This window comes from Somniosus microcephalus, chromosome 1 (genome assembly GCF_052327205.1).
Source record: "Somniosus microcephalus isolate GS21.2 chromosome 1, FLI_Smic_1.0, whole genome shotgun sequence".
Classification (NCBI taxonomy): Eukaryota; Metazoa; Chordata; class Chondrichthyes; order Squaliformes; family Somniosidae; genus Somniosus; species Somniosus microcephalus.
The window spans coordinates 444,739,080-444,759,487 of record NC_140987.1 but is presented as its reverse complement, the minus strand read 5'-3'; the positions used below and the strand labels follow the sequence as shown (position 1 = coordinate 444,759,487).

Here is a 20,408-nt window from a genome sequence, read left to right as displayed (position 1 = left end):
AGTCAGGAGTGGAAATTCAGGGCAGGGAAGGGGAAAAGAGAACTGGAATGACATTTCAGGATGGGAAAGAAAGCCAGGATTAATTGGAGGGAAAGTTGAAGGAGTTTGGTCACCATGAAGATTCAGTTGCCAGACCTGTGAATTCTCCTTGAACAGTGGGGCTTGAAGGGACTTAAAGAGTGACAGTGCCAGTGCCAACTGTGGTGAAAGAGGAGTTCCAGCCTGAATTGGTTGGGGATGGAAGAAGAATACCAGCTTGAACCAGGCTTGATTAGGAGAGAGTGCCAGGTTGAGTTGAGGGAAGAGGAGTAGAAGACTATCTCTGTGATGAGGGTGAAGAGTTGGAGTGGGTACAGTGTCTTTCTGAACTGGGTTTGCCTCAGTAAACTAGGACAGAGGAGTTGGACATGGGAGAATTAATGTGGAGGCAGCTTTTGGAGAAGGGCCAGTTTGTTGAAACCCAAATGTCACTTTGTTTTTCTTTTTTAGTGTCAGCTGTGGTTCAGTGGGTAGCACACTCACCTCTGGGTCAGAAGGTTGTGGGTTCAAGTCCCACTCCAGGGACTTGAGCACATAAATCTAGGCTGACACTCCAGTGCAGTGCTGAGGGAGTGCTGCACTGTCGGAGGCGCCGTCTTTTGGATGGGATGTTAAACCGAGGCCCTGTTTGCTTTCTCAGGTGGACGTAAAAGATCCCATGGTGTCCTGGCTAATATTTATCCCTCAATAGACATCACTAAAACAGATTAACTGGTCATTATCACATTGCTGTTTGTGGGAGCTTGCTGTGCACAAATTGGCTGCTGTGTTTCCTACAGTACAACAGTGGCTGTGCTTCAATGGCTGCAAAGCACTTTGGGACATCTGGTGGTGATGAAAGGCGCTACAGAAATGCAAGTCTTTCTTTTTAAAAAAGTATTTCCATTGTGAAATGTGAGATTAATATTAAATTAACCAGAATGTACCATTTGTTACAAAACTTGTAAATGTTCGGAAAGAACTTGGCCATGCACGGCTCCAGAACTCATCCATCAGTTGCTGCAGGCATGGGCATGTGGACGAAATTGGGTTTAAATACCCACTTTGCTATTGGACAGACTTTTTTCAAATGAAAAGAAAACTATTATCTCTCCCTGCGGTAGATTATTTGCTGCAAGAGAGAAAGAAGTTAAACATATAAAGATAAGTAATTCATTCCCAAAGAACCAATAGAGAGTAATTATGATTAAAATTCAGCAAATGTCTAATTTTAAGAGAATTTTTTTTGCAATGCTAGTGTTTATTGTAGATTGTGCATTGGGAAAGTTTTACTGCATTAAAGTTGTATCCAAAATAAAGTATCAAACAAACAGCCCAAGTTATAATGTTCACATAACTACTGTCTTCATGTGTCATGAGTTTATAATCATGAGTTGTCAGTTTTCTTGAAGCGGTTGTTGAGCTTTGCTTGTTTTCCAGGTTGACGCGTTAATGTGGTTTGGACACTGCGTGCAATGCAACTCTTGGTCTCAAACCTGACCCACTGGGCCTCCAGTACTTTACCTGCACCAAGATACTGCCTCTGTTTTGGTCCTCGTCAAGGAACTGCAGTTGCTGTTAGAGTTCGCAATTACTCCCCGTATTTTTAACGTGTGCTCACAGCAGCCAGGCAGCTTCTGGAAGTCGAGTACTGGAAATCGATGTGCCATATTGTGTGCAGTTTTGGTATTGTGTGCAGTTTTGGTATTGTGTGCAGTTTTGGTCACCTTATCTGAGGAAGGGTGTTCTTGCCATGGAGGGAGTGCAGCGAAGATTCACCAGACCGATACCTGGGATGGCAGGAATGACGTATGAGGAGAGGTTGGGTCGATTTGGCTTATACTCGCTGGGGTTTAGAAGAATGAGAGGGAATCTGATTGAAACTTATAAAATTCTGACAGGACTAGACAGACTAGATGCAGGAAATCTGTTCCCGATGGCGGGGGAGTCCAGAACCAGGGGTCACAGTCTGAGGATAAGGGGTAAGCCATTTAGGACAGAGATGAGGAGGAATTTCTTCACCCAGAGAGTGGTGAACCTGTGGAATTCTCTACCACAGAAGGCAGTTGAGGCCAATTCATTAAATATATTCAAGAAGGAGTTGGATATATTTCTTAAGGCTAAAGGGATCAAGGGATATGGGTAGAAAGCAGGGACAGGGTACTGAATTTGGATGATCAGCCATGATCTCATTAAATGGCAGAGCAGGCTCGAGGGGCCGAATGGCCTACTCCTGCTCCTATCTTCTATGTTTCTATGTTTCTATAAGTGAGCTAGCATGTCACAGGGTTAACAATTCCCCCTTGCATTATATTACGTGTCAATGCAAGCCCTCTGTGTCAGCCAGTGGCTCAGTGGGTAGCACCTGTGCCTCTGCATCAGAAAGTTGGTGGGTTCAAGCCCCCATTCCACGAGACTTGAGCACAAAAAGCTAGGTTGACACTCCAGGGCAGCGCTGAGGGAGTGCTGCAGTGTCAGAGGTGCAGTCTTTTGGATGAGACGTTAAACCGAGGCCCCGTCTGCTCTCTCAGGTGGATGTAAAAGATCCCAGGGCACTATTTCAAAGAGCAGGGACATTCTCCCCAGTGTCCTGGAAAATATTTCTCCCTCAACCCACACCACTGAAACAAATGATCTGGTCATTATCACGTTGCTGTTTGTGGGAGCTTGCTGTGCGCAAATTGGCTGCGGCATTTCCTACATTACAACAGTGACTACACTTCAAAAAGTACTTCATTTGCTGTAAAGTGCTTTGGGACATCCGGTGGTCGTGAAAGGCGCTATAGAAATGTCTTTTTTTGAGGATCAATTGATTTCTTCTCAATGGTCAGGCAATTAATATGTTAACCAGTTTAAATAGAACTGGAGCCTTCTGGCCATGGAATAGCCATTTGTTTTTAACACCTGACATTTCAAATCAACTTCATCAGATTGCATGAGATGGCGTTAACACAGACATAGCCTTTATCCATTAAAGTATCAGTGAAAGAAAAATAACCTAAATTATATCGAGTCTTTCACACCCTCAGAACTTCCCAAAGCATATCACCGTCAAAGAATTACTTTTTAAGGTTAGTCACTGTTATTATTTGTTGGATCATGCTGTGCGCACATTAGCTGTCTGTTTCCTTTAGAGCAGTGAGCACACTTAAAAAAGTACTTCATTGCTTGTAAAATACTTTGGGACAACCTGAGGCTGTGTAAGGTGCTATATAGAGAGGAAAGTTATTTTCTTCCTGCCACATTTGCTTACATAACAAGAGTGAATACACTTTAAAAGTAATTTATTGGAGGTAAAATGCTTTGGGATGTCCTGAGGGTGTGATAAAGCACTAACTGTATGCAAGTTCTTTAAATCTATATATTTTATGCAGAGATTGTACATTGTACATCGATGGAAACTGGAACAGTACCCATGGATTGGAGGGTAGCTAATGTTACCCCACTATTCAAAAAAGGTGGTAGAGAGAAAACGAGGAATTATAGACTGGTAAGCCTGACATCGGTAGTGGGGAAAATGCTAGAGTCCATTATAAAAGATGTAATAGCAGAGCACTTGGAAAACAGTGACAGGATCGGTCAAAGTCAACATGGATTTACAAAAGGTAAATTGTGCTTGACTAATCTACTGGAATTTTTTGAGGATGTAACTGGTAAAATAGATAAGGGAGAACCAGTGGATGTGGTGTATTTGGACTTTCAGAAGGCTTTCGATAAGGTCTCGCATAAGAGATTAGCATGTAAAGTTAAGGCACATGGGATTGGCGGCAAGGTATTGACTTGGATAGAGAACTGGTTGGCAGACAGAAAGCAAAGAGTTGGAATAAACGGGTCTTTTTCCGAGTGGCAGGCAGTGACTAGTGGGGTACCGCAGGGATCGGTCCTTGGACCCCAGCTATTCACAATATATATAAATGATCTGGACAAGGGAACTAGATCTAATATCTCCAGGTTTGCAGACGACACAAAGCTGGGTGGGTGTGTGTGCTGTGAGGAGGATGCCGAGAAACTCCAGGATGATTTGGACAGGTTGGGTGATTGGGCAGATGCATGGCAGATGCAATATAACGTGGATAAATGTGAGGTTATCCACTTTGGTGGCAAAAACAGGAAGGCAGATTATTATCTGAACGGCAATAGATTGGGAGAAGGGGAAGTGCAACGAGACCTGGGTATCCTTATGCACCAGTCGCTGAAGGTAAGCATGCAGGTGCAGCAGGCGGTTAAGAAGGCAAATGGTATGTTGGCCTTCGTAGCGAGAGGGTTTGCGTACAGGAACAAGGATGTCTTGCTGCAGTTGTACAGGGCCTCGGTGAGACCACATTTTGAGTATTGTGTGCAGTTTTGTTCGCCTTATCGGAGGAAGGATGTTCTTGCCATGGAAGGAGTTCAGCGAAGATTCACCAGGCTGATACCTGGGATGGCAGTAATGACGTATGAGGAGAGATTGGGTCGATTGGGCTTATACTCGCTGGAGTTTAGAAGAATGAGAGGGGATCTCATTGAAACTTATAAAATTCTGACAGGACTAGACAGACTAGATGCAGGAAGGATGTTCCCGATGGTCAGGGAGTCCAGAACCATGGGTCACAGTCTAAGGATAAGGGGTAAGCCATTTAGGACAGAAATAAGGAGGAATTTCTTCACCCAGAGAGTGGTGAACCTGTGGAAATCTCTACCACAGAAGGCCGTTGAGGCCAATTCATTAAATATATTCAAGAAGGAGTTGTATATATTTCACAGAAATCACAGAAATCACAGAAACCTCACAGTGCAGATAGAGGCCATTTCGGCCCATCGAGCCTGCACCGACACATATCCCACCCGATCCCCGTAACCCCTACACCAACACATAACCCAACGTATTTAATCCCCCTAACACTAAGGGTCAATTTATCATAGCCAATCAACCTAACTCGCACATCTTTGGACTGTGGGAGGAAACCGGAGCACCCGGAGGAAACCCACGCAAACACGGGGAGAATGTGCAAACTCCACACAGACAGTCGCCCGAGGCCGGATTCGAACCCGGGTCCCTGGCGCTGTGAGGCAACAGTGCTAACCACTATGCCACCGTGCTGCCCATCAAGGGGTATGGGAAGAAAGCAAGGACAGGGTACTGAATTTGGATGATCAGCCATGATCACATTGAATGGCGGAGCAGGCTCGAGGAGCCGAATGGCCTATTCCTGCTCCTATCTTCTGTGTTTCTATGTTTAATTACCACAACTTGTAGGAGAATTTTGATTGATGTATTGAATTATTGCATTAATTATTATTCTTGCATTAATGATTTTGTATTAATGATTTTGCCTTAATGATTATTCTTGCATTAATGATTTTGTATTAATGATTATTGTTGCATTAATCATTTTGTATTAATGATTTTGTATTAATGTTTATTCTTGCATTAATGATTTTGTATTAATGATTTTTCATTAATGATTATTCTTGCATTAATTAATCTTGCATTAATAATTTTGCATTATTATTCTTGTATTAATGATTTTGTATTAATGATTTTGCATTCATGATTATTCTTGCATTAATGATTTTGTACTAATTATTCTTGCAATACTGATTTTGTATTAATGGTTTTGTATTAATGATTTGCATTAATGATTATTCTTGCATTAATGATTTTGTATGAATTATTCTTGCATTAATGATTGCATTAATGATTTTGCCTTAATGATTATTCTTGCATTAATGATTTTGTATTAATGATTTTGCACACATGATTCTTGCATTAATGATTATTCTTACATTAATTAATCTTGCATTAATGATTTTGTATGAATTATTCTTGCATTAATGATTTTGCATTAATGATTTTGCCTTAATGATTATTCTTGCATTAATGATTTTGTATTAATGATTATTGTTGCATTAATCATGTTGTATTAATGATTTTGTATTAATGATTATTATTGCATTAATGATTTTTGTATTAATGGTTCTTCTTGCAATAATGATTATCCTTCTTAATTATGATGGAGAGGTGTATTTCCCAATTGCAGTGCCCGAGTGCTCTCTGCTGCCCCCAGCGGCTGGCGAGCGAGCGGAAGTGAAGGAGACAGCGGGCGGAAGTGAGGTTAGGAGTGTGTGGGACGGAGGGAGCAGCGGAGCGGGTGAGTGAGAGAGTGGCGCGGCTCGGCGAGAGGCCGAGGCCCCTGCCCCGGGGAGAGAGAGAGAGAGAGAGAGAGAGAGAGAGAGGGAGGGAGGGGGAGAGGCAGAGGCAGAGAGGCCGGGGCTTGTTGGCCGGTGTAGCTCGGGGCCTGGAGAGGCCGGCCGGGGATCCTGCCCGGCTCTGGGGCTCTGTGGGGCGGTGTCTGGGCCTCGGGGCACTGACGCACCTGGGGTGTGAGTGTGGGCCCTCCAGACCCTGGCACTGGGTCCCGGCACCAGCAGCAGCAGCTCGGGGTGAGGGTGAGGGAATCTTTTCCCGAGCTCCAGCCGCCCCCACACACCACAGTGTGGAGCATCTCTCGCTGCTGCTTGCTGGCGGTGGAGCTGATGGTGTGGGTGGCATCAGCTGCCAGCCTCTGCTCAACGGGCACCGCCCTCCCTCCTGCCTCTGAGTCAACAGGTCGTGGGTTTAAACCCCACTCTTGGGGGCTGGGGTGATAGATTTCTGAATATTAATGGATATGGGGAGCAGGCAGGAAAGTGGAGTTGAGGTTGATGGTCATCCATGATGCAGATGCAGTATAATGTGGATAAATGCGAGGTTATCCACTTTGGTGGCAAAAACAGGAAGACAGATTATTATCTGAATGGCAATAGATTGGGAGAAGGGGAAGTGCAACGAGACCTGGGTGTCCTTGTGCACCAGTCGCTGAAGGTAAGCGTGCAGGTGCAGCAGGCGGTTAAGAAGGCAAATGGTATGTTGGCCTTCGTAGTGAGAGGATTTGAGTACAGGAACAAGGATGTCTTGCTGCAATTGTACAGGGCCTTGGTGAGACCACACCTTCAGGATTGTGTGCAGTTTTGGTCGCCTTATCTGAGGAAGGATGTTCTTGCCATGGAGGGAGTGCAGCGAAGATTCACCAGACTGATACCTGGGATGGCAGGAATGACGTATGAGGAGAGATTGGGTCGATTAGGCTTATACTCGCTGGAGTTTAGAAGAATGAGAGGGGATCTCATTGAAACTTATAAAATTCTGACAGGACTGGACAGACTAGATGCAGGAAGGATGTTCCCGATGGTCGGGGAGTCCAGAACCAGGGGTCACAGTCTAAGGATAAGGGGTAAGCCATTTAGGACAAATGAGGAGGAAATCCTTCACCCAGAGAGTGGTGAACCTGTGGAATTCTCTACCACAGAAGGCAGTTGAGGCCAATTCATTAAATATATTCAAGAAGGAGTTAGTATATTTCTTAAGGCTAAAGGGATCAAGGGATATGGGGAGAAAGCAGGGACAGGGTACTGAGTTTGGATGATCAGCCATGATCTCATTGAATGGCGGAGCAGGCTCGAGGGGCCAGATGGCCTATTCTTGCTCCTAATTCTTATGTTTGGGGCTAATTGGATAGCTCTTCCAAAGAGCCGGCACGGGCACGATGGGCTGAATGGCCTCGTTCTCTGCTGTAGCATTCCATGAACGTGGATATGACTTGAGCACAAAAATCTAAGCTGACAGTCCCAGTGAGGGAGCGCTGCACTGTCGGAGGTGCCGTCTTTCGGATGAGGCGTTAAACCGAGGCCCTGTCTGCGCTCTCGGGTGGACGTAAAAGATCCCGTGACACTATTCGAAGAGGAGATGGGGAGTTCTCCCCGGTGTCCTGGCCCATATTTAGCCGTCAAGCAACAGCTCGAAGATACGATCTAATTTATTTCATTTCCATTTGCGCGAGCTTGCTGGACGCAAAATTGTCTGCCGCGTTTCTGACATTACGGCAGCGACTACATACGCAAGTTTCCTGCAGTTGCACTTGTTCAGAGGCTTTCTTCAAATTATCACCAGATTTTCAAATGTAGCAGGAAATTCACTTCTGATATAAAAACAAAATGCTGGAAATACTCAGCAGGTCAGGCAGCATCTGTGGAGAGAGAAACCGAGTTAACGTTTCAGGTCGATGACCCTTTGTCAGAACTGGAAAAAAACAGGAAATGGAACAGATTTTTAAGCAAGTGTGGGAGCTGGGAAAGGGGGGAGGGGATGAAGAACAAGAGAGAAGTCACTTCTGGTGTTGCAATTTTTTGCGTGTTTTTGTTTGTTTGCTTAAACCTCGCTGAGACTTGCTGTGTTTTTTGGCTCCTTTGAATGGGTTTTTATGGCACGAGTATAAGCCTCATTAGAAATGTAAAAGCTTCCCCCACTGCAGGTTCCTATACTTGCTCTGCCTGATGTGCATGACTTACGGTGAAATGAGTTGAAACTTAAATTTCCATATTTAAGAAAGAAAAATATGTAATGAGTTCGGTGCTTTCCCCGATTGTTTACGCTGATTTACGCCCATTTTATGTTTGGGTGTATTCTAATTGAGATTGACAGGAGATTAGAGGGTAACTTGACCAGCAGAACGGGCACACTGTTGGGCCTAATTTGGGTTGCGTCCAAGGTGGAAATTCCAGGCTGTTCAATCTACCTATTACTAGCAAACTTCCTGTGGTGTTCTTTGTGGTGATTCAGAATAGGCTGAAGTGTGACTGGGAGGAAGTGTGTGCTCTTTGCAAGACTTGTAATGTCTACGAGATGGAGGTCGAACGTTGATCAGGTTGCTCATTAACTTTTTACCAAGCGCTGCTGTTATGGGCAGGTGTCTTGTGTTTTTACCTCTCGCAGTTTGATACGGTTTACAGGTGAGAGGAAAGTGAACCTTGAGTCGCTTTTGTGCGATTCACTGGTCTAGAAGGAGTTCACTGACAAGTTCATTGAGAAATGTTTTGATTTAATAGTGATCAAAATTCTTATGAAATATTGATGATGTTTCATCCTTCTCTGGATGTGGATAAGGAATTGCTGAAGGAAGGGAATCCTAGTCTGGACTTGACTATTTGAATACTCTCTTGGCCGGCATCCCATCTTCCATCCTCCATAAATTGAACTCATCCGAAACTCTGCTGCCCGTATCCTAACTCGCACCAAGTCCCGTTCACCCAACACCCCTGTGCTCGCTGACCTACACTGGTTCCTTGTCCGGCAGCGCTTCAATTTTAAAATTCTCATCCTTGTTTTTAAATCTCTCGTGGCCTCACCCCTTCCTATCTCTCTAACCTCGTACAACCCTCCCAAATCTCTGCGCTCCTCCAATTCTGGCCTCTTGCGCATCCCCTGAGTTTAATCGCTCCACCATTGGCGGCCGTGCCTTCAGCTGCCTGAGCCCTAAACTCTGGAATTGCCTCCCGAAACGTCTCTGCCTCGCCTCCTTTCAGACGCTTCTTAAAACCTACCTCTTTAACCAAGCTTTTGCTCATCTGCCCTAATTTCTCCTTATGTGGCTCGGTGTTTGATTACGCTCCCATGAAGCGCCTTGGGATGTTTTACTATGTTAATGGCGCTATATAAATGCAAGTTGTTGTAGGGGGTTGAAGCTCAAATTGGCGATGGGCCACTACTGGCCCTGATCTACACTAATAGCATGGATTTGGAAACAACAACAACTTGCTTATATATTTATATAGCGCCTTTAATGTAATAAAACGTCTCGAGGCGCTTCTAGGGGTGATTATCAGACAAATGTTTGACAACCAGCCGCATAAGGAAATATTAGGGCAGGTGACCAAAAGCTTGTCAAAGAGGTCGGTTTTAAGAGCGTCTTAAAGGAGGAAAGAGAGGTAGAGAGGCGGAGAGGTTTAGGGAGGGAATTAGGACCTAGGCAGCTGAAGGCACAGCCACCAATGTTGGAGCATTTAAAATCGAGGATGCTCAAAAGGCCAGTATAGGCGAAACGCTGAGGTCGAGGGGGATTGTAGGGCTGGAAGAGATTGCAGAGATAGGGAGGGGCGAGGCCACGGAGGGATTTGAAAAGGATGAGAATTTTAAAATCAAGGCGTTGCTGACATACAATTGCTCCCAGTTAAGTAAGCACAGGAGTGATGGGTGAGCGGAATTGGTGTGTGTTAGCACACGGACGGCAGAGTTTTGGATGATCTCAAGTTTATGGAGGGTAGAACTGGGGAGGCCGGCCGGGCGTGCGTTGGAATAGTCCAATTTGCAGATACTCTACTGAGGAGAAGCAACTAAACTGGAAGAAGCAATTGCGGCAAAGGGAGTTAATATCTACAAATGAATGCTTCAGTGGCAAATGAACTTCATGACCAGTACAAGGGATGGCACATTGAAAGGGAAATTGGGTGTCAAGTGTACGATGGTGGTGGTGATGATGGAGCCAAAGGTGAGGTGGAAAGGGATCTGAAGGTGACACAAGATTTGGTTCTTCACACGGCAAATCATTGTAGAACAGCAGTAAACAAAGGTGCTTACTGTTGCTGGATCAATATTTATAAATCAGAAGATGTTATGCTCAAGCTGTACAGTGCCCTGGTTTAAAAACCCACCTTGAGTACTGTTCATTTTTAGTCACCAAGTCATGGGAAACATTCAAGCCCTGGCGGCACAGTGGGTAGCACTCTCGCCTCTGAGCCAGCAGTATGTGGCTTTGAGTCCCACTCCAGAAACTTGAGCACAAGAATCTAGGCTGACACTCCCGGTGCGGTGCTGAGGGAGTGCGGCACTGTCGGAGGTGCTGTCTTTCGGATGAGATGTTAAGCTCGGGCCCCGTTTGCGCCCTCAGGTGGACGTAAAAGATCCCATGGCACTATTCGAAGAAGAGCAGGGGGAGTTCTCCCCAGTCCTGGCCAATATTTATCCCTCAACACCACTACAACAGATGATCTGGTCATTATCACATTGCTGTTTGTGGGACCTTGTGTGCAAATTGGCTGCTGCGTTTCCTACATTACAACAGTTCAAAACTACTTCGATAGCAAAATACTGCAGATGTTGGAAATCCGAAATAACAACAGAAAATGCTGGAAAAACTCAGCAGGTCAGGCAACATCCGTGGAGAGAAATTTGAGTTGACGTTTCGGGTTTGACCCTTCTTCAAAACTGGAGAGAAAAGGAACTAGATCGAAGGCAGGGCTGCGATCGGACAAAAGAATAAAAGAACCAAAAGAAGTAAAAGAGATTAGAAGCTAGACGAGATGGTAATATGCTGGGATTAGGTGTAAAGTGTACTGGCAGGGCAAAAGATAGCTGCCAGGTGTGAGAGAGAAACAAAAGGAAAGGGGGGGGGGGGGGGGGAGGAAAGGAGTGGAAAAATATAAGTAAAAATGAAATAGGGGCCGAGGTTATGATCTGAAATTGTTGAACTCAATATTGAGACCAGAAGGCTGCAGAGTGCCTAATCGGAAGATGAGGTGCTGTTCCTCGAGTTTACGTTGAGCTTCCGTGGAACAGTACAAGAGGCCAAGGACGGTGAGGTCCGAGTGGGAATGGAGCGGTGAATTGAAATGACAGGCGACCGGAAGCTCGGGGTCACCCTTACGGACTGAACGGAGGTGTTCCGCAAAGCGCAGATTGGGTGACCGCTTTGCGGAACACCTCCGTTCAGTCCGTAAGGGTGACCCTGAGCTTCCGGTCGCCTGTCATTTCAATTCACCGCTCCATTCCCACTCGGACCTCACCGTCCTTGGCCTCTTGTACTGTTCCACGGAAGCTCAACGTAAACTCGAGGAACAGCACCTCATCTTCCGATTAGGCACTCTGCAGCCTTCCAGTCTCAATATCGAGTTCAACAATTTCAGATCATAACCTCGGCCCCCATTTCATTTTTACTTATATTTTTCCACTCCTTTCCTCTCTTCTTCCCCCCCCCCCCCCCCCCCCTTTTTGTTTCTCTCTCACACCTGGCAGCTATCTTTTGCCCTGCCAGTACACTTTACACCTAATCCCAGCATATTACCATCTCGTCTAGCTTCTAATCTCTTTTACTTCTTTTGGTTCTTTTATTCTTTTGTCCGATCGCAGCCCTGCCTTCGATCTAATTCCTTTTCTCTCCAGTTTTGAAGAAGGGTCAAACCCGAAACGTCAACTCAAATTTCTCTCCACGGATGTTGCCTGACCTGCTGAGTTTTTCCAGCATTTTCTGTTGTTAGTTCAAAACTACTTAATTGGCTGTAAAGCGCTCTGTGACATCCTGAGGTCATGAAAGGCGCTATAGAAATGTAAGTCTCTAGACTTTCAAGAAACGAATTGACAGAAATATGCATGAATGATAGCGAAAAGTTAAATCTGGAGCACGACCTCGAACTGAGTCAAGGCACGAGGACAAGGGACCATCGGTTAAAAGCTGCTGAAAGGGCAGTTTAGGACAGGCGGCAGGAGGTACTCCTTCACACAGAGTGATCAACGGTTGGACCGGTTTTGCAGGTCGGGTGGTGCAGATGAAATCCTTTCGATTCAGTCAAGATGCAGTTAGATGGAATTGTTTGGGCAGGAGAAATGTATGCTTATTCCAGCTGGATAAGATGGGCTGAATGGCCTCCCTCATCTGGATGGAGCTTGTGAGCAATGGAACCACCCTCCCTCCCCTTAAAATAGTGGGCCACCGGTTGTATCGCACCCGGAGCTCGACACGCCTGACTGGACACCGTCATCTTGTGCATTTCGTCAACTCCACGGTTAAGACCATTTGCTTATTCTTTCCCCTTTACCGCCAGACTTTGCTCTGAACCCCTATCACTTTACAACTGCTCCTGCCAGCCAAGTTCCCTCTTGTAGCTTTGATCCCCAGTCTTCACTCTGCACCCCCACCCCCATCTGTCGAGACTGCTTCCATTGCTCATCCAAAACCCCACCTGTGGTACCTCTGTTCTCTCCCCGATCGCCAGCGTCCCATTTTCCTCATGTCCCCGTGCACCGCCACTGTCCAGCTCTGCCTACCTCTCTCATCACTCCCTCTTCATAAGAACATAAGAATTAGGAGCTGGAGTAGGCCAGACGGCCCCTTGAGTCTGCTCAGCAATTCACTAAGATCATGGCTGATCTTCGACCTCCACTCCACTTTCCCGCCTGATCTCCATATCCCTCGATTCCCCTAGTGTCCAAAAATCTATCGATCTCTGTCTTGAATATACTCAACGACTGAGCCTCCACAGCCCTCTGGGGCAGAGAATTCCAAAGATTCATAACCCTGTGAAGAAATTCCTCCTCATCTCAGTCCTAAAAGGCCGACCCCTTATCCTGAGACTGTGCCCTGGTCCTAGACTCTCCAGCCAGGGGAAACAGCCTGTCAGCATCTACCCCGTCAAGCCCTCTAAGATTTGTATATGTTTCAATGCGATCACCTCTCATTCTTCTAAACTCCAGAGAGTACAGGCCCATTCTACTCAATCTCTCCTCTGAGCATAGCCCTCTCATCCCATGAATCAATCAGATCCCATCTGAAGTACCGTACAGTTTTGGTCTGCTTACTGAGGAACGATATACTTGCCTTGGAGGCAGTGCAACGATGGTTCACTAGATTGATCCCTGGGATGCGAGGGTTGCCCTACGAGGAGAGATTGAGTAGATTGGGTCTATACTTTCTGGAGTTTCGAAGAATGAGGTGATCTCATTGAAACATATAAGATTCTGAGGGGGATTGACAGGGTAGATGCTGAGAGGCTGTTTCCCCTGGCTGGAGAGTCTAGAACTAGGGGGCACAGTCTCAGGATAAGGGGTCAGCCATTGAAGACTGATAGGAATTTCTTTACTCAGGGTTGTGAATCTTTGGAATTCTCTACCTCAGGGCTGTGGGTGCTGAAATGTTGAGTATATTCAAGGCTGAGATCGATAGATTTTTGGACTCTAGGGGAATCAAGGGATATGGGGATTGGGCGGGAAAGTGGAGTTGATGTCGATGATCAGCCATGATCTTATTGAATGGCGGAGCAGGCTCGAGGGGCCGTATGGCCGACTCCTGCTCCTATTTCTTATGTTAATCTAGTTTCCATCCTCCATAGCACCAAGGCCGCTCTGATTAAAGTCACAAATGACATTCTTTGTGTCTGTGACCATGTTACGCTATCGCTCCTTGATATGTGAAACAATTCCATCCGTGTCTACCGTCCGTCCTTTTTGGCATTGCCTTTGTTTGGCTCCACTCCTGCCTGTCTCGATACAGCCAGTACATCTCCTGTCATTCTTTCTCCCCCTGCTCCCAATGTGCCGAAAGCTCCATCTAAACACCCTGTCTTTTCCTCGTCTACATACTGCCCCTTAACGATACAATTCATGGCCGTGTGTCACCCTTCGCGTGTATGCTGATGACACCCAGTTTTACCTCTCTACCACCACCACCTTAAACCCCTCGACCGCCACTGTGCTTTCCGACAGCTGATCTGATACCAAGCCCCCTCTGCCTTGCTCCCTCCCGCCCCCCCCCCCCCCCCCTCCTCAAAACCTGCCTCTTAGATCTTGCCTTCCGTCACCACCCAAATCCTTCCCGCTGGTGTCTGGCTAGTTTCACCTCCTGTAAAGTACTTTTTGATTTATGAAGTATCATACAGAACAGAAGGAGGCCATTTGGCCCATTGTGCCAGTGCCGGCTCTTTGGTAGAGCTATCCAATGAGTCCCACTTTTTTTTCCCCCCAAACCCTGTAAATTTTTCCCTTCAAGTATTTATCCAGTTCCCTTTTGAAAGTTACTGTTGAATCTGTTTCCACTGCCCTTTCAGGCAGCGCGTTCCAGATCACAACTCCATACATTAAAAAAAAGTCTCCTCATGTCTCCTCTAGTTCTTTTGTCAATCATCTTAAATCTGTGTCCTCTGGTTACCGACCCTCCTGCCACTGGTTATTGCTGAGAAAGGTACCCTGTCAGACAGTCGTACCTCCCCCTCTCCCCAAGGAATTGTTTGCCCATTGGCCGGCTTGATGCCCATTTACCTATCCGAAGTTCTGAAGAGCATTGTGTTCTCAATCGGGCCTTGCCTGACAATCCCTACTCCCAAGATGGGAAACTATCCATTAATCTCCCGTGTGTCAGTGTCAGCCGGTGGCTCAGTGGGCAGCACTCTCGCCTCGTGAGTCAGATGGTGGTGGGTTCAAGTCCCACTCCAGAGACTTGAGCACAAAAATCTAGGCTGACACTCCCAGTGCGGTACAGGGGGAGTGCTGCACTGTCTGTGGTTTATATAGCACCTTTCACGACCACCGCATGTCCCAAAGCACTTTACAGCAAATGAAGTACTTTTTGAAGTGTAGTCACTGTTGTAATGTAGGAAACGCGGCAGCCAATTTGCGCACAGCAAGCTCCCACAAACAGCAATGTGACAATAACCAGATAATCTGTTTTGGTGATGTTGATTGAGGGATAAATATTGGCCAGGACACTGGGGAGAACTCCCCTGCTCCTCCAGAATAGTGCCATGGGATCTTTTATGTCCACCTGAGAGAGCAGACGGGGCCTCGGTTTAATGTCTCATCTGAAAGATGGGAACTCCGACAGTGCAGCGCTCCCCCTGTACTGCACTGGAGTGGCAGCCAAGATTTTTGTGCTCAATCCTCTGAAGTGGAACTTGAACCCACAATCTCCTGACTCAGGCGAGGGTGCTACCCACTGAGCCACGTAGAGTGCAAACTCCTAACCACTTCTGTTGCGATATATTAAATGCTTTACGAACTCTTGGTTTCCTGTCCCATCAGCACAGCTTTCTATCCGTCCTGGTACATGAGGCACACATGCTGTGGGTTGCATCTGATTTCCCTAAAGATGTTCCCACTCATGTAAATACCACTTTTTGATCATTACCAGGTTATTTTTGGAGGCAGTGCCAAGAGATCTTCATGAGATTTCTGTAAACGTCATCTCTTTAATAGATGTGCTTTAACTAGAGTGGCCAGATGTGCAATTTAACAACAACAGCATCAGAAACTGCAGTATGTTACAAGTGGTTCCCAGTTTGATTTGAAACAAATGAAACTTTGATGAAGAAGGGGTCTCGTTCAGTGGAGAAGGAGAGAAATGACAGCATTGTAGCCTCTGATTTAGACGCTGAGCTTTGTTAACTGGATTGATATCGGAGAAGATGCGAAACAGCCTCGCGTAGTTTGATGGAGGTTTGAGTTTTTTTGGATTTGTGTGCATTCACCCTCAGTGACTCACTGTGCCATCTGCCCCACAGCAAGGTACAGGGAAAGTTGTCGAATGAGATGTCCAAGGCCACCCAGTAGATGCTGGTCACTGAACGAGTTTGGCACAGATCGAGGACTGGAAACCGGACGCTTGTTCGCTTGCCCATTCGGCCTTGATCTGTTTGGCACGACCAGAAACCATGAAGAACTTGTAAACAAATAACTTTTATAGTGTCAACCAGTGGCTCAGTGGGTAGCGCACTCTCCTCTGAGTCAGAAGGCTGTGGGTTCAAGTCCCACTCCAGAGACTTGAGCACAAAAATCTAGGCTGACACTCCCAGTGCAGTGCTGAGGGAGTGCTGCACTGTCGGAGGTGCCGTCTTTCGGATAAGATATTAAACCGAGACCCCGTCTGCGCTCTCGGATGGATGTAAAAGATCCGATGGCGCTATTTTGAAGAAGAGCAGGGGAATAATCCCCGGTGTCCTGGCCAATATTTATCCCTCAATCAACATCACAAAAAAACATTATCTGGTCATTATCGCATTGCTGTTTGTGGGAGCTTGCTGTGTGCAAATTGGCTGCTGCGTTTCCCACATTACAACAGTGACTACACTTCAAAAAGTACTTCATTTGGTTGTAAAGCGCTTTGGGACGTCCGGTGGTCGTGAAAGGCGCTATAGAAATGCAAGTCTTTTTTCTCTCCAACCGTGTCCAGTATAGCATTTAAATTCGCAGCACAGCTTATAACCTCTCCAGTCCATGTAGATTGTAAACAGTTTGAGTTAAAGGGAAAGTCTGAGAGGGGCAAATACTTAAAATATTTTTTACAACTTTTTAAAAACTTTTTTTTTTTTGAAAAAGTAAATTCCCTCCCTGCCATTGGTGGATCTCCTTTACTTGGGTGCTGACAATATGGGGAGAAGCTCCCTGGCCCTGGAATATTTGTTTATTTTTAGTGGGCTTTGCAACTTTTGGGCCGGCCTGGGAGCTGATCCCAGAACACCCAACCCTGAAAGACGCACTCTTGCCTTTTCTAAGCATGGTGTTGCTTCGCACACAGGATTGTCCTATGTGATTTAATGTGACTGACTTTCCAGTATAGGCAAAAATGCTTTTCAACTTCTAATGTGGAAGCCTGAGGACCAGTGTGATGTGGCTAACTGGGGCCGGATATTCCAATCCCTACGAGTGGGAAAGCTCTTAACAGATCCTCCGGCTGCCCTGGAGAAGGGCCTCTGCGGGGGGGAGAGTTCCGCTTTCTGCAGAACCTCCGCCCGCTGAAAACCCTTAGAAATCTTACGCCTGGTAAAAGCACGCGTAAGGGCTGCTTTTTCCAGGATAAGAGTTTAAAAAAGTTAAAAAAAATTCCATTGATATATCATTTAAAAAAAAAGGTAAGTTTATCTTTAGCCCCGTAAAAAACTTACTTTCTTTTTTAAAAAAAGTTTAAAGTTTTGTTTGAAATAGTTAATTTATTGTACTTTCAAGTCATTTTAAAAAGTGATGTTTTTTAAAATTTATTTAAAGTTTTACTATGTTTTGGGGGTGATCTCCATTCATATATTTGACAGGTCTTCCTGTCCAATGTATGAAGGGAGATTCCCTACTGTGATTGGCTCCCCATGGCCCACATGATCCCAGGGACGCTGCGAATTACCTGCATCTCTGGAATACGTGGGCCCTGCGCACCGGCAGTTTGGAGAGGCCCAGGAGCGGAACTGTGTGCCTCCCGGGAGCCCTCTGGTATGGGTGCAGATTTTCCCAGATCGCAGTCCTCTGCCCGCGGGAGGCCTGCGATCGGAATACCTGGGCCATTATCTAATAGAGGAAACTTTCGATTAACCGGCCCCTAAATAACCGGCAAAATTCAGGAGTCAGTTCAGGTAACTTTTATAACTTTTATTACTTACACAGCAACAAATGGAGGAAGGCAAGGGTGTGGTTGCAGCTGTTGCTAAGCTACAGAGACGCTTGCAACTTGTGGACGTTGTTCTGAAGCACAGGGTTTGTTGCTTTATACGGAGCTCTAAGGTCCGTATCTATTACTATAGCGTTCGGTTATCCGGAATTGTTGATGAACCGGCACCACGTCGGTCCCGTCCGTGCCGGATACCAGAAAGTTTCCTGTACATCCTTTCTAGCCGACATACTTGTATTTATACAGCGCCTTTCACGAGCTCCGGCTGTTGCCAACGAAGTACTTTTTGAAGTGCAGTCACTGTTGTAATGTAGGAAATACGGCAGCCAATTTACGCACGGCAAGATCCCACAAACAGCAGTGTGATAATGACCACTTAATCTGTCTTTTTTTGTTATGTTGGTTGAGGGATAAGCATTGGCCAGGACACTGGGGAGAACTTCCCTGCTCTTACTCGAAATAGTGCCATGGGATCTTTTACATCCACCCGAGCGGCCAGACGGAGACTCGGTGTAACGTCTCATCCAAAAGACGGCACCTCGGACAGTGCAGCACCTCCCTGAGTACTGCACTGTGGTGTCAGCTTGGATTATGCGCTCAAGTCTCTGGACGACTGAACTCACAACCAGGAAAGGTGCCTGTTTGCTCTCTGGGTCCTCCGAGCTTGACCAGTCCCAACACCGTCAAGTTGCCGGTCAGAAGGCTCTTGTGAAATGAGTACATGGCGTATAATCGTAATAGCGGGAAAGAAACGAGCAGGAAAATGATTGTGGATTATCACAGTTTTTTGTGTTGTAAAGTGGCAAATGGTATTGGAGTTAATGGGGTCGATTTTCAGTGCGCCGTGAGGCGGGCTTTTAGGCGTGCGGGGGGCAAAAATCCCGAATTCAGGGGCCCCGACACCATCCCGCCCAAAACCCGCCTCCATGCAAGTTTCAGGGGAGGCGGGTACCCGCCCCGCACTGGGACCCGCCGACCCGAGGCGGGAAGGGATTAGTGCCAATTAACTGCCTGTTAACAGGTAGTTAACAGGCAGTTTTTAGCCTAATCCCTAATTTGAGGGGTGTCATGTGGGATTCCCGACGGCTCCAAACCACGCCAGGTTAGAGCAGGCGGGCCGTCGGGTTGAAGGACTTGGAGGGGTCGGGATGTCAGTGTTCAGGTGAGTGATGGGTGCATGAGTGCAAAGGTAAGTGTGTTTGGTGTGTCTAAAGTGTGTAAAGAAGTTTAAATTACCTGTACTTACCATAACAGCCTTTCTTCCTCTAGGCTTCGGGAGTCCATCATTCAGCTGGCACTGAAAGCAGAATGGCCGCGAGCTGTCAAAAGTAACAGCCTGCAGCTTTCTGTGCCGGTGAGATTTCTAACTGAGTCTGTGTAGAAGGACTCAGGTTAGAAGTCAGACTGTCAGTGTTTGACAGCTTCAAGCAGCTGTGAAACACTGATATTTCATCTGTCAGGACGTCTTGAAAGATGAAATTTCAGTCTGTGACGTCACCTGTTGCCGGGTGGCCCTTAACTGGCCTGATGAGCCCGCTGGGCGGACTCAACATGGTCAATCAAGGGAAACTCGTGTGGATTGGCCGCATCTCGATGGAGGCGGGACTAAAACCCCGAAAGTTGTAGTCCCGCCTCCTTCCCGACTGCTGAATGAAAATCTAGCCCAAACTGTTGACGTTAACAGTTACAGCATCCACACAATGTATTAAATAATCCCTTTCTTATTTTGGCAGGTTTTATACCCGTGTTAAAATGTCAGATGATTTGTATGGCAAGTTCCTGGCACCAGATGAGCCGTTCCCCTTGTTGCCACAGAGGGGGCACATAAGTGACGTCGCCAGTCTCGACGTCAGTGATTTTGGCTGCCAGCTTTCGTCGTGCCACAGAACTGACCCATTGCGCAGACTCCACACCAACAGGTGGGTAATATCAGTCAAACCGTGGTGTATTACCTTCGCCCGTAAGAGGAGTGGTTTAATTGCTGCACTGATTGTCCATAATGTGAGTTACTGCCGTGGTTTGATGCTCATTTAAACCGTTACCTCATTTGTGCAGTGGATTTTGTTTCCGCCCTGCAGAAGGAGCGACTGGTTTCGATATTTAAAATCCACAGGGAAAGCTGGCTTGTCTGAACTTTCATTCGCATTAAAAATGTTTCGCTAAGGCAGAGTTACTGTATATAAAAAAATCGTGTTGTGTAGATTTTTCTGGCTGTCTTTTCACAAGTTTGTTTTCTCACGTCCTGGAAAAATGGCTGTCCCTTGAATAAATATTCGCTGTAAAATATTTTAATTTGGAAAAGTTTTCCCTTGCCTTTTCCCACCCTCTGCGATAAAGTTGCTTTGACATTTATTTCCCTGCGTGCTGATTGGAAAGGTTTTCACCAACAATTTGAAAGGT

At 46.2% G+C, this 20,408-nt stretch overlaps 1 protein-coding gene across 3 annotated transcripts in view; it reads left to right on the top strand.

Moving 5' to 3' along the window:
- Positions 1-6,044: 6,044 nt before the first annotated feature.
- Positions 6,045-20,408, top strand: part of fam199x (family with sequence similarity 199, X-linked) — a 36,838-nt gene continuing 22,474 nt past the window's right edge. For 2 of the 3 annotated variants that reach the window (XM_086001857.1, XM_086001839.1), the window contains exons 1-2: positions 6,045-6,149; positions 19,742-19,927. In XM_086001857.1, coding sequence (XP_085857983.1) covers positions 19,761-19,927 — 167 coding nt within the window. In that variant the 5' untranslated portion in view covers positions 6,045-6,149; positions 19,742-19,760. The remainder of the gene's footprint in view (positions 6,150-19,741; positions 19,928-20,408) is intronic. The other variant, XM_086001847.1, reaches the window with a different exon arrangement.